The sequence below is a fragment of the Chiloscyllium plagiosum genome, chromosome 44 (genome assembly GCF_004010195.1).
Source record: "Chiloscyllium plagiosum isolate BGI_BamShark_2017 chromosome 44, ASM401019v2, whole genome shotgun sequence".
In the NCBI taxonomy this organism is placed as follows: Eukaryota; Metazoa; Chordata; class Chondrichthyes; order Orectolobiformes; family Hemiscylliidae; genus Chiloscyllium; species Chiloscyllium plagiosum.
In genome coordinates, this window is record NC_057753.1 from 5,010,431 (window position 1) to 5,024,059 (window position 13,629).

The 13,629-nt window shown below is 48.2% G+C and overlaps 2 protein-coding genes across 5 annotated transcripts in view; one reads left to right on the forward strand and one right to left on the reverse strand.

Annotated features, from left to right (window-relative positions):
- Positions 1 to 1,191: 1,191 nt before the first annotated feature.
- The window catches only part of LOC122543482 (zinc finger protein 239-like), a 15,572-nt gene continuing 3,134 nt past the window's right edge, over positions 1,192 to 13,629 (forward strand). Inside the window, exons 1-3 of one of the 4 annotated variants that reach the window (XM_043682211.1) lie at positions 1,192 to 1,287; positions 4,531 to 5,419; positions 8,945 to 8,947. In XM_043682211.1, the coding sequence (XP_043538146.1) occupies positions 4,593 to 5,419; positions 8,945 to 8,947 (830 nt within the window). In that variant the 5' untranslated portion in view covers positions 1,192 to 1,287; positions 4,531 to 4,592. Of the gene's footprint in view, positions 1,288 to 4,530; positions 5,420 to 8,297; positions 9,260 to 9,720; positions 9,968 to 13,629 lie in introns of those variants that run through there. The other 3 variants (XM_043682208.1, XM_043682209.1, XM_043682210.1) reach the window with 3 other exon arrangements.
- Positions 6,520 to 13,629, reverse strand: part of LOC122543470 (zinc finger protein 883-like) — a 27,374-nt gene continuing 20,264 nt past the window's right edge. Inside the window, exon 3 of the transcript XR_006310036.1 lies at positions 6,520 to 6,748. The gene's annotated coding sequence lies outside the window, so the exon portion shown is untranslated. The remainder of the gene's footprint in view (positions 6,749 to 13,629) is intronic.

Here is a 13,629-nt window from a genome sequence, read left to right on the forward strand (position 1 = left end):
AAAAAATGAGGACAAGGGGAACCCGATCAGGCTGTTGTGAGTAATGGGAAGGGGCAAGCACGGCTGATAGGTCAGATGCGGTTGAGGGCCCTGTCAACCACAGCAGGTGAGAAACCGCAGGTATGGAAGAAGGAAGCTATGTCAGCAGCACTGTTTCGGAAGGTGGCATCATCCGAACAGATACGACGTAGGGTGAATGAATTGGGAGAATGTGATGGAATCTCTGCAAGATGTGGGGTGTGAAAAGCTGTAGTGAAGGGAACTATGGGAGTCAGGGGCTCTGTGGTGGATGGCAGCACATCGTTCATTCCCCAAAATGGAGACGGAGAGGTCAAGGAAAAGAAGGGAAGTATCGGGAATGGACCATGTGGAAGTTATAGAGGAAGTTATACGGAAATTGGAGGCAAAATCCTCACGGGACGGCATGAAACAGTCGTCGATGTAGCGAGGAAAGAGTTGTTGGACGGAGCCCGTCTGGGAATGGAACAAGGATTGTTCCAAATACCCCATAACGAACTGGGACCCATGTGGGTTAGCGTGGATGGACATTTTGGTCAGCATGGACCAGTTTGAGCCAAAGGGCCTCTCTCCATGCTGTAGGACTTGATGACTCTATGCCATACCCATAAAGAGGCAGGCATAACTGGGACCCACGTGGGTGCCCACAGCCGCTCCTTTGACTTGGCAGAAGTGAGATGAACTAAAGGAGAAATCGTTCAGTGGGAGACAAGCTCAGCCAGGCGGAGGAGAGTCCCCGGTGGACGGGAATCGTTCAGGCCTCTGGTCAAGGAAGAAGTCGAGAGCTCTTAGAGCATCCTGATGGGGGGTGGGGGTTTGGAGGGATTGCACATCCAAGGTGAACAGGAGACAGTTAGGGCCAGGGAACTGGAAATTGCCCATATGGTGGAGGGCATCATAACCGGGCAGAGTCTGGACAAGTGGAGAAGAGGATGGAGTCAAGGTAGGAGGAACTGCGCTCATTGGAGCAGGAGCAGCAGCAGCAGCACACTGATACAATGGACCTCCAGATACACTCCAGTCAGGGACACCACCACCAATACCAATATAGCTACGCATGCGCCAGTATGCAACAGGAGCATGCGCAGTGCTCGGCATCCTCCAGCGCACGCGCAATGATCAGGCTGCGTCTAATTTTTGGGGTGGGGTGGAACCCAGCGACCAATAAGCGGAGCGAATGAGCAACTGCATGCGCGTGTGTGTGCAAAGTCAGAGAAGTAGGCTGGGAAACTTCTTGAAGACCCAGAGTGAACCTCAGACACCGTTTATGTAAGTGCACGTCCCGCTTTTGCAGGGAATGGTCTGGAATTACTGACTTCTCCCCCGCCCTTGTGGGGGGGAAAATCACCCCGCCATCTTTATGCGGGGCAATGTTCCACCGAACGCCCCTCTATCGAGGCCACCACGGCGCACGCGCGATCTTCCCCACCCGACGGTCGCTGCCAACTCCGAGCCAGAGAAATGCCGGTCTCCCGTCTCAGGCTGGTATTATCCTGGCAAATGACAGGGAGGCCTTTCGCAAACCGGCGGGGCATTGCAAGAGGAGGACTGACCGACAGGAAACACGAAACCAGCCCGGTTCAGGCTCTGGCAGAGTGACTGGGGTTGTGCCTGTGGGAGGAGGTTGCAGATTTGAGTGTGGCTGGAAGTGGGAACCGAGGTGCCACAGACACACCAAAGGGGCTGATGGCCTCGGAAGAATTGTAGCACGAATTTCCACGGGCGCTGACTGAACTTTTGTTTTAATTTCAAAGATATACTTTATTCATAAATTGTTTGGATGATCTGTACAGTTGGTCATGCCATACATACGTAAACATTCCATTTCCTTGCACACAGAGGTAGAGTAATCATTCGTATACACAGGTCTGTACGTTTACTATCCGTATATTTAGCTGAGGCGTCAGCGGAGCCCACTTACTGCGTGGGCCCCCTGTTCTTTGGCAGGCAGACGTTACACGGTGGTCTTTCCCCACCGCGCCTTGGCGGCAGCTGCCCCAAGCTTCCGCCCGTCCCTCAACACGTAGTCCCGGACCTTGGAGTGTGCCAGTCCGCAACACTCAGTCGGGGGTCAACTCCTTCAGCGGGACGATCAACAGGTTTCGAGGGCAGCGTGCGGTGCGGCAGAGAGTCCAGGCCTGCATAAAGGATCTCACAGGCAGATCCTTCGCTGACTGAACGAGTTCACTCAAAAGAGTCACAGAGTGAGTACGCGAGAGAGGAGTGCACTGAGACCTTGCATGGTCTCCACAGCCACCCTCCTGTTCTATCCCTGTGATTTTATATGCGATTTTTCTCAACTGAAATCAATTACTGTCCACTTTCACTTTCTTCAAAGGCAGCAAGTTCCAGGGCATTATCATGCGCTGCCTTCTCATCCTGTCTCTTAGTCAAAAATTTCGATCTCTCCCTAGTTTGTGTACAATCATCTGGTGGGTACAGATTGTCTTTCTCAACTTTATTTAAACCTGGCTTCAGTATTGTAACTCAATTAAATCTTCTCTCAATCTCCTTTTCTAAATCAATGAGATAGAATAGAATCCCTACAACATTGAAACAGGCCCTTCGATCCAACAAGTCCACACCGACCATCCAAAGAGTATTCCACTACCCAAGTACTCTACATTTACACTTGACTAATGCACCTAACCTACCCATCCCTGAACACTATGGGCAATTTAGCACGGCCAATTCACCTACCCAGCATATCTTCGGATTGTGGGTGTAAACCAGAGGACCTGGAAGAAGCCCACGCGGACATGGGGAGAATGTGCAAACATACAGTTGCCCGAGGTTTGAATCGAACCCGGGTCTCTGGCGCTGTGAGGTAGCAGTGCTAACCACTGAGCCACCGTGCCACCCCATTTTGATCATTCTCCTCTTCCCCCTTCTTAAAACGTGGTGACCAGAGGTTGGCACGATACTTGAATTTTCAACGTAACTATTTTTGTCTTTGATATCCCATTTGTGAAGCTTGGGATCCAATTGTTTTGCTGACTAATATATCCTCTGACATTCAAAGAGCTGTATACATAAAAACAAGAATTCCTCTATCCCTGCACATTCTTTAGAATTGTACCATTAATTGTATATTGCCTGTCCCAATCTCTTCTGCTAAAATGCATCACTGTGGTATTCGAAGACCAAATGGTGATTTTGGGTTGTGCTTGGTGGCTGATTGGATAGTTAGAAAAGAGCTACTTCCATTGGTGGGGAGTCTAAGGCAAGCAGACACAGTATAAACATAGCATCAGGTTACAGCACCTTTTCAGATCCTGATGACTCTGTTTATGCAGAAACCTCTGGACTCCGTGTTGAATCTGAAATGTAAACTGAAATATGATAGAAGGCATGGTTAGTAAGTTTGCAGATGACACCAAAATAGGCAGTATAGTGGACAGAGAAGAAGGTTGATCAGACGTGCCAATGGGCTAAGGAGTGGCAGATGGAGATTAAATTAGATAAATGTGAGGTGCTGCATTTTGGTAAGGCAAACCAGGATATGGCTTATACTGTAAATGGTTGGGCCGTGAGAAGTGTTGCCAAACAAGGGACCAATGGGTACAAGGTGCATAGTTCCTTGAAGGCAGGCAAGGTAGATTCATTTAAGATGCATCTGGACAGATGCATGAGTAGGTGGGGAGCAGAGGGATACAGATGCTTAGGAATTGACCGACAGGTTTAGACAGTACATTTGGATGGGCTCAGGCTTGGAGGGCCGTAGGGCCTGTTCCTGGGCTGTAAATTTTCTTTGTTCTTTGAAAGTGGAGTAGCAGGTAAACAGGATGGTGAAGAAGGCATTTGGCATGCTTGCCTTCATTGGTCAGAATATTGAGTGTAGGAGCTGTGGCTTCCGTTGGTGAGGCCACTTTTGGAATACTGCTTATAATTCTGGTTGCCCTTCTATAGGAACGATGTTATTAAACTTGAGAGGGAGCCATAAAGAGTTCAAAGGATGTTGCCGAGATTGGAGGGTTTGAGTTATAGGAAGAGGCAGAAAAGGCTGGGGCTTTTCTCTCTGGTGCTTTGGAAGCTGAGGGGTTTATAAAACATGAGGGGCGTGGATAGGTTGAATAGCCAAGATCCTTTCCTAGAGCTGGGGGAGTCCAAAACTAGAGAGCATAGGTTTAAGATGAGAGGGGAAAGATTTAAAAAGGACTTGAGGGGTAACTTTTCCATGTGGAAGGTGGTATGTGTATGGAATGAGCTGTCATAGGAAGTGATGGAGACAACATTTAAAAGGCATTTAGAGGGATGTGGGCTAAATGCTGACAAATGGGACTGGGCCAGATTGGAAGTTTGAGTCCTGTATAGGTCCAGACTGGGCAGCAAGTTCTCTATCCTTAAGGATGTTAGAGAACTTGTTTGGTTTCAGGCAGCTGGTTTTATGGTTGCATTTTACTAGGCACACCCACAAATTACCAGACTCATTCATCTCAATTTCATATTTTACCTTTGTTTTGTGAACTGTCAATGATATTTCCTTAGTTCTGTTTTCTAATCGCTTTTCAGGATTTTGGATGGGAGACTGTAGTAGTTGAGGAAAGTCCATCTAAACATCACTTCAGCTTCTGATGGAGATACTCAATTCATCAGGACCTGGATGTCATCAGACTTTGATTATGGAGGCAAAAGTTAGCGTTCACCCTGAGGAACTGTGGAAATGTGGAGACTGTGGGAAGGGATTCAACTACCCATCCCAGTTGGAAATCCATCGGCGCAGTCACACTGGGGAGAGGCCGTTCATCTGCTCTGAGTGTCGAAAGGGATTCACTCGGTCGTCCCACCTTCTGGAACACCAGCGGGTTCACACAGGGGAGAGGCCGTTCACTTGCTCTGAGTGTGGGAAGGGATACACTCAGTCATCACACCTGCTGGAACACCAGCGGGTTCACACAGACGAGAGACCTTTTAAGTGCCCAGACTGTGGGAAGTGCTATAAATGTTCTGGAGAATTAATGTCCCATCAGCGTATTCACTCAGATGAGAGACCGTTCAGGTGCTCGCACTGTGGGTCTGGGTTCAGGCGATCGTCTCAACTTACGGTACACCAGCGCGTTCACACCGGGGAGAGACCGTTCGGCTGCTCAGTGTGTGGAAAAGGATTCGCTCACTCATCCGATCTGCTGAGACACCAGCAAGTTCACTCTGAAGAGAGACCTTTGAAGTGCCCAGACTGTGGGAAGTGCTACAAAAGTTCTCGAGAACTGACGTCCCATCAGCGTGTTCACTCTGACGCGAGACCGTTCAGATGCTCCCACTGCGGAAGTGGATTCAGGCGAATGTCTGACCTCGCGATACATCACCGTTCCCACACGGGAGAGAAGCCATTCACGTGTTTTGAATGTGGGAAGAGATTCACCAGGTCGGCTAACCTGATGAAACACCAACGAGTTCACGAGTGACTTCAGTGATTGGGTTTTGCTGCAAGCCACATCCTGTGGCACATACGCCGGATAAAATTCAAATACATCAGCTTTGTATTCAAGACACAGCGTATCAAGTCTTTACTATTTCCACCATGTGTTAATCCATTTTAATGGGCTCCCCCTTTCCCCTACCTTCTCCATCCTCATCCCCAAAAACAACTGTGATAAGCTCATGGAGTGTATCAGTCTGTTTTGAATGGCAGTCAATCTGTGAGAGAGTATAGGCTCTGTATATGTAAGAGAGCGAGAGTTGTCTATATGTGTGAGTGAATCTCTGTGTCAGTGAGCACGTATGTGAGACGGTGCTGTCAATAAGTGTGTGTGGGTGGCTGTGTGTGACTCTGAGAATGTATGTAAGTCTATGTCTGTGACTGTGTGTTTCTCTGAGTGAGTGTGTGGCTGTCTGTGTACATAAGAACAACTGTATCAGTACCTTTTGTGTGGGTTACTCTCTTTGTATTTGAGTGTGTCAGTCTGCATGGCTGGTTTTGTATGTGAGAGTGTGTGTGTGTGTCAATGTATGTGTATGTATGTCAGAGTATGTCTGTCAGTCACTGTGTGTGGGTGGCTGTCAGTGTGTGTCAGTCTGTATGTATGGTTGGCTGTCTGCATGTATAAGTGTATGTGTTACACTGTGTCTGGGATCACAGCTGCTGCTGCTGCTTGCTGGCTTCACTCCACAAACAGACAAAATTGTTTCTCTTAAGATCCCTTAGAGTAATTTGGAATGATAATGTTCATAAATTCTTCACTAGAGTGAAACCACAGGCTCACTGTGTGCTGTGTAAAATGTGATATCATCCAAGCCGCATTTCTCTTGGAACCCATTCTCCTCAATTCCTTGTGTTCATTGTCCTATGGTCCCCAACTTTAATTTCTTTCAATCAGTTTTATTATTAAACAGCAATAGGATTGCTACTACCACAGGAAATAGTTTCGGTTATCCCCATCTGCATTCAGATGGCACAGTGGCTCAGTGGTCAGCACAAAGTCTGCGACCATTCCACCCTTGGGTGACTGTCTGTGTGGAGTTGGCATGTTCTCCCTGTGTCTGTGGGGCTTTCTTCTCACAGCCCAAAGATGTGCAGGTTAGGTTGGTTGGCCATGTTAATTTGCCTGTAGTGTCCAGAGATGTGTAGGTGAGGCAGAGTAGTCATGAGAAGTGCAGGGTTGAAGATGGGTGGTGGTGGTGGCAGCGGGGGCTCTGGGAGGGATGCTCTTCGGTGGGTCGGTTTGCACTCAATGGGCCGAGTGGCCAGCTTCCACGCTGTCGGGTTCCATGATCTGAATTCCAAAGTTTACTATGATTAGATAAAAATGAAAACATGTATCATTTGCCACCTTTAACCCTGATTGATTAAACCCCGCTCCCCACACACACTTCAAGACAATGTGATGAGTTTCTCCTTTTCGGTCTGTGTCTTTACGAATGAGGTAAAAGTAAAAAATCACACGACACCAGGTTATCGTGCAACAGGTTTATTTGGAAGGAGAAAATGAGGACTGCAGATGCTGGAGATCAGAGTCAAAAATGGTTGCTGGGACAGCACAGCAAGTCAGGCAGCATCCGAGGAGCTGGAGAAACGATGTTTCGGGCATAAGCCCTTCAACAGGAATGAGGTTTGTGGGCCAGGACTGAGAGATAAATGGGAGAGGGGTGGGGTTGGGAGGAAGGTCGCTGAGAAAGCTATAGGTGGATAAAGGGGAGGGACAAGGTGATAGGTCAGAGGGGGGCGTGATGGACAGGTCCGGAGGGCGGTGCTGAGTTGGAGGCTTGGGACTGGGATAATGTAGGGGAGGGGGGGGAAGGGGAAATGAAGAAGCTTTTGAAATCCACACTGATCCTGTGTGGTTACAGGGTCCCAAGGCGGAATATGAGGCATTCTTCCTCCAGGAGTCGGGTGGGTAATGGTTTGGCGGTGGAGGAGGCCCAGGACCTGCATGTCCTTGATGGAGTGGGAGGGGTAGTTGAAGTGTTCAGCCACAGGGTGGTGGGGTTGGTGGGTGTGAGTGTCCCAGAGATGTTCTCTGAATCAATCCGCAAGAAGGCGTCCTGTCTCCTCGATGTAGAGGAGACCACACCGCGTGCAACGGATATGGCCGATGACATTGGTAGATTTTTTTACGGATGTGGAAGGATCCCTTGGGGCCTTGGACAGAGGTGAGGGGAGTGGTGTGGGCGCAGTGGCGGAAGTGGTGGAGGATGATGCGCTGTGTGTGAAGTTTGGCGGGGTGGAAGGTGAGGACTGGAGGGTTCTGTCTTTGTTGTGTTGGGAGGGGTGGGGTCAAGGGGGGTGTTGCGTGAAGTGAAGGAGATACGCTGGAGGGCATTGTCAACCACGTGGGAAGGGAAGTGGCGATCGTGGAAGAAGGAGGCCATCTGGGACTTTCTGAAGTGGAATTGGTCATCCTGAGAACAGATGCGATGGAGGTGGAGAAATTGGGAATAAGGAATGGTGTTTTTACAGGAGCGAGGGTGAGAGGAGGTGTAGTCTCGGTAGCTGTGGGAGTCAGTGGGCTTGTAGTGGATGTCTGTGGCTACTCGGTCGCTGGAGACGGTGATGGAGAGGTCCAGGAAGGGGAGGGAGGTGTCCGAGATGATCCAGGTGAATTTGAGGTCAGTGTGGAAGGTTTTGGTAAAGCTGATAACTGTTCAACCTCCTCATGGGAGCACGAGGCGGCACCGATACAGTCATCGATGTAGTGAAGGAACAGGTGGGGGCGGTGCGGGTGTAACTGCGGAAGATGGACTCTTCCACATATCCGATAAACAGGCAGGCATAGCTGGGTCCCATGCGGATGCCCATGGCTACCCCTTTAGCTTGGAGGAAGTGGGAGGATTGGAAGGAGAAGTTATTGAGGGTGAGGACCAGTTCAGCCAGGCGGATGAGGGTGTTGGTTGGGACGGCGTGAGAGGAAGAAACGAAGGGCTTGGAGGGTTTCGTCATGGCAAATTGATGTGTGCAGGGACTGGATGTCCGTGATGAAGACGAATCATTGGGGGCTGAGGAGACGAAAATCTTGGAGGTGGTGAAGGTTGTGGATGGTGTCTTGGAGGAGGGTGAAGGGCTTTTATTTGGAAGCTCTAGCTTTCGGAGTGGTTGTGGAACATGACCATATATGACACAGAGTGTATAGTGAAAGGGTAAAGTGTCATTGAGTTGTAATGATATATCAGTTAGAAAAAAATCACACACCACAAGATTTATGAATGAGGGCAGGATTCTCCCTGGCTGGTGTGCGCTCCGCCCCTCTCCAATCCCATTGGTTGAAGGACTAATGCCCCGCCTCCATTTCTTTCTATTGGTCCGCAGTCCCCGTCAATCAGTAGGGCGCGGCGACAGTGGAGCATGCGCAGTGCCGAGGAGAAGACCCGGTCCTGCCCGGCGCATGCGCATTTTCCATCCTCCTTCGGGTCGTCGATGGTCACGGTCTTGTCTGTCTGAGACACGAACAGTGAGGATCAGGCGGATCGGTGAAACCGATGGACCGGGCAGTGGGTAGGCGGAGAGGCTTCAAAAACGTCTCGTGTCGGCCGGAAACCGCGGGGGAAATCTCTTCCGCTGGCACCGGAAAGGGCGAGGATTGCAGGCCTCCCCTCCCGGCTATTTGGGCCTGGTTTGGGACGGCCGCCATCTTTGTTGGGGGCAGCGGGCGGCAGCAGGCATGCGCGAAGCGGATGGGGGCAACTATTGGAATGAGTGGGCGGAGCTTGCTGCCCATTGTTCAGAATGGGTTCCAACCTGTCCATCCAGCTGCATTCGCCTTTCACACCCAACATCTTACTGAGGAGGCAGAGCAGGGAAGCAAAGGTGGCAATTCGTGCTGTCCATACCCTGTCATCGCATGGGACATCCTGTGCCCGAAGATTCGTGGTTCTGTTCAGTCACAGGGCAGAAACTCACAACCCAGAGACAACAGCATCCTCAAATCGAGGGACTGCTGACCAAGACAAGGGGCAGTGTACGACAGGGCGCATGCATGCTCATTTCTAGGCGAGGAGATCAGAAAGTTGTGAACTTCTATCCTTCACTGATTACAGTCATACAGCACAGAAACAGACCCTTTGGTCCAACCAGTCCATGCCAACCATAATCCCAAACTAAACTGGTTCCACCTGCCCGCGCTTGGCCCATATCCCTACAAACATTTCTTATTCATGTACTTATCTAAATATCTTTTAAACATGGTACCATAACCTGCATCCACTACTTCCTCTGGAAGTTCATTCCACTCATGAACCACTCTCTTTGGAAAAAAAATTGCACCCAGTGCCTTTTTAAAATCTTTTTCTTCTCACCTTAAAAATATGCCCCCTAGTCTTGAAATTAATAATATCCTTCTAAAACAGGGCAATCAGAATTGGATTACTCCAGAATGTGCTGTACGACCTCAATTGATTTTGGAAACTTGATTCATTTTGTAAACTTCTTTTCCAGAATATTAAAAGAAGATTTGAAGAAGGAAACTCAAACCAAACATCACATCAAAAACGTGGCAGGATTATTCAGGCTTTGAGTGTAAGTGTCTATTTCCTGGTCATTACAAATTGCTACAAATCACTTACATCTTCCACCTTCCATAAGTAAATCTCACCCAAAATCATAAATCTCTGTCTGTAATTCTTTTCATAATTAGGCAATGAGAAAAATACTTTTCTCGATCTTTCTTACCACTATCAAAATCTCTAGCTTCTATCAAATCTCCCCTCAATGTCCTTTGCCGCAAGAATTATCTTAGTTTCTGCAAACCCATGATTCCCTCATGCTTATCCACAATCTAATCTAATCTTTATAGCTCAGACTGTTCAGCTCAGTTAGCATCTTGGTATATCAGTCATAGAGATACAGCATGGAAACAGACTCTTCGGTCCAACCTGTCCATACCGACCAGATATCCCAACCCAATCTAGTCCCACCTGCCAGCACCCGGCCCATATCCCTCCAAACCTTCCTATCCATGCCCCTCATAATTTTGTAAACCTCTATAAGGTCACCCCTTAGCCTCCAACGCTCCAGCAGCTGAAGGGAATAGTGTTCTCTTATCTATCTTATAGAAAATCGTCATAAAAGTGTGCGCCTTTGACAAATATCACCTCAGCCTCTTTCTTCAGAGGAAGCAACCTGACTTTCATGAACTCAACACTACAATGAGAATCCTTCACCACCAAACATTCTTGTTAATCTCTTCTGCCACCTATCAGGGACCCTCCAATCCTTCACGTCTGGATTGCACAGACTGAGATACTCTGTGTTCCTGTGTGAGATGTTATCACGTACTGACACAATGACATCGTCTGCTCCCTGGGATTTCCTCTACTGTGAGATTTTTTTTTCTCTGACTCCAGTGCTTCTGAAAACTTTCAAGCTACAGAACTCCAGCAGGAGATTTTAACATTGAAAACTGCGATTGTTTCAGAGGTGAACTTTTCTTGACCATTCATTCCCAATTTTGACCGTTTTGTCCTGTCCTTTCTTACCTGTAAGATGTTCCTTAACAGATGTCTTTGTAGCATCCTCGAACACGGGTGAAGTCCCGGAGGACTGGAGAATTGCTAATATTGTCCCCTTGTTTAAGGGTAGCTGGGATAATCCAGGTAATTATAGACCAGTGAGTCTGACGTCAGTGATATGGAAGCTGCTGGAGAAGATACTGAGGGATAGGGTCTATTTACATTTCGGCTTATTAGTGATAGGCAGCATGGTTTTGTGCAGGGAAGATCATGTCTTCCTAACTTAATAGAATTCTTTGAGGAAGTGACGAAGTTGATCGATGACGGAAGGGCTGTAGATGTCACACACATGGACTTCAGTAAGGCATTTGATAAAGTTCCCCATGGTAGTTTGATGGAGAAAGTGAAGTTGCAAGGGGTCCAGGGTGTACTAGCTCGATGGATAGAGAACTGGCTGGGCAGCACAAGACAGAGAGTAATAGTGGAAGGGAGTTACTCAAAATGGAGAACTGTAACCAGTGGTGCTCCACAGGAATCTGTGCTGGGACCACCATTGTTTGTGATCTCCATAAATGATCTGGAGGAAGGTATAGGTGGTCTGATTAGCAATTTTGCAGATGACACTAAGATTGGTGGAGTAGCAGATAATGAACGGGACTGTCAGAGAATGCAGCAGAATATTGATAAACTGGAGAGTTGGGCGGAGAAATGGAGTTCAATCCCAGCAAATGCGAGGTGATGCATTTTGGCAGACCCAATTCAAGAGCGAACTATACAGTAATTGGAAAAGCCCTGGGGAAAATTGATGTGCAGAGAGATCTGGGTGTTCAGGTCTATTGTACTCTGAAGGTGGCAATGCAGTTCGATTGAGTGGTCAAGAAGGCATACGGCGTGCTTTCCTTATTCAGACGGGGTATTGAGTACAAGAGTCGGCAGGTCATGTTACAGTTGCATAGGACTTTGGTTCGGCCACATTTGGAATACCACGTACAGTTCTGGTCACCACATTACCAAAAGGATGTGGGCGCTTTGGAGAGGGTGCAGAGGAGGTTCACCAGGATGTTGCCTGGTATAGAGGGTGCGAGCTATGAAGAGAGGTTGAGTAGTTTAAGATTATTTTCATTAGAAAGACGGAAGTTGACGGGGGACCTGATTGAGGTGTACAACATCGTGAGAGATATAGACAGGGCGGATAGCAGGAAGCTTTTTCCCAGACTGGGGGAACCCAATTACTAGGGGTCACGAGTTCAAGGTGAGAGGGAAAATGTTTAAGGGAGTTCTTTACACAGAGGGTGGGTACCTGGAACACGTTGCCAGCGGAGGTGGTAATGGCGGGGACGATAGAGTCATTTAAGATGTGTCTCGACAAATACATGAGTGGGCAGGGAGCAGAGGGGTACAGACAGGTTTAGATAGAGGACCTGGATTGGTGCAGGCTCGGAGGGCCAAAGGGCATGTTCCTGTGCTGTAATTTTCTTTGTTCTTTGTTCTTAAATGTTCCATAGCTCTGGGGCTGTCATTAGCTCCTTTACCATGGATCTGAAGTGACATCCACACATTGCTCTGTTTCACCTCTGCCTTCCCTGATCATCTCTCTGCTATTTACTAATTTCATCTGTCGTTAATGACAGTATTCTTTAGCAAGGTTGTGTATATGTTTGGTATGCTTTCCTTTATTGGTCAGACTATTGGGTACAGGAGTTGGGAGGTCATGTTGCGGCTGTACAGGACACACCTGCCATCACCCGGCCCATATCCCTTCAAACCCTTCCTATTCATATACCCATCCAAATACCTCTTAAATGTTACATTTGTACCAGCTTCCACCACCATCCTCTGGCAGCTCATTCCATACATGCACCACCCTCTGTGAGAAAAAGGTACCCCTTAGGTCTCTTTTATATCTTTCCCCTCTCACCTAAACCTATGCCCTCTCGTTCTGGACTCCCCGATCCCAGGGAAAAGACTTTGTCTATTTATCCTATCCATGCCCCTCATAATTTTGTAAACCTCTATAAGGTCACCCCTCAGCCTCCGACACTCCAGGGAAAGCAGCCCCAGCCTGTTCAGCCTCTCCCTGTAGCTCAGATCTTCCAACCCTAGCAACATCCTTGTAAATCTTTTCTGAACCCAATCAAGTTTCACAACATCTTTCTGATAGGAAGGAGACCAGAATTGCACACAATATTCCAACAGTGGCCTAACCAATGTCCCGTACAGCCGCAACATGACCACCCAACTCCTGTACTCAATACTCTGACCAATAAAGGAAAGCATATCAAACGCCTTCTTCACTATCCTATCTACCTGCGACTCCACTTTCAAGGAGCTATGAACCTGCACTCCAAGGTCTCTTTGTTCAGCAACACTCCTCAGGACCTTAAAATTAAGTGTATAAGTCCTGCTAAGATTTGCTTTCCCAAAATGCAGCACCTCGCATTTATCTGAATTAAACTCCATCGGCTACTTCTCAGCCCATCTGGTCCAGATCCTGTTGTAATCTGAAGTAACCCTCTTCGCTGTCCACTACACCTCCAATTTTGGTGTCATCTGCAAACTTACTAACTATACTTCTTATGCTCGCATCCAAATCAAGTATGTAAATGACAAAAAGTAGAGGACCCAGCACCGATCCTTGTGGCACTCCACTGGTCACAGGCCTCCAGTCTGAAAAACAACCCTCCACCACCACCCTCTGTCTTCTACCTTTGAGCCAGTTCTGTATCCAAA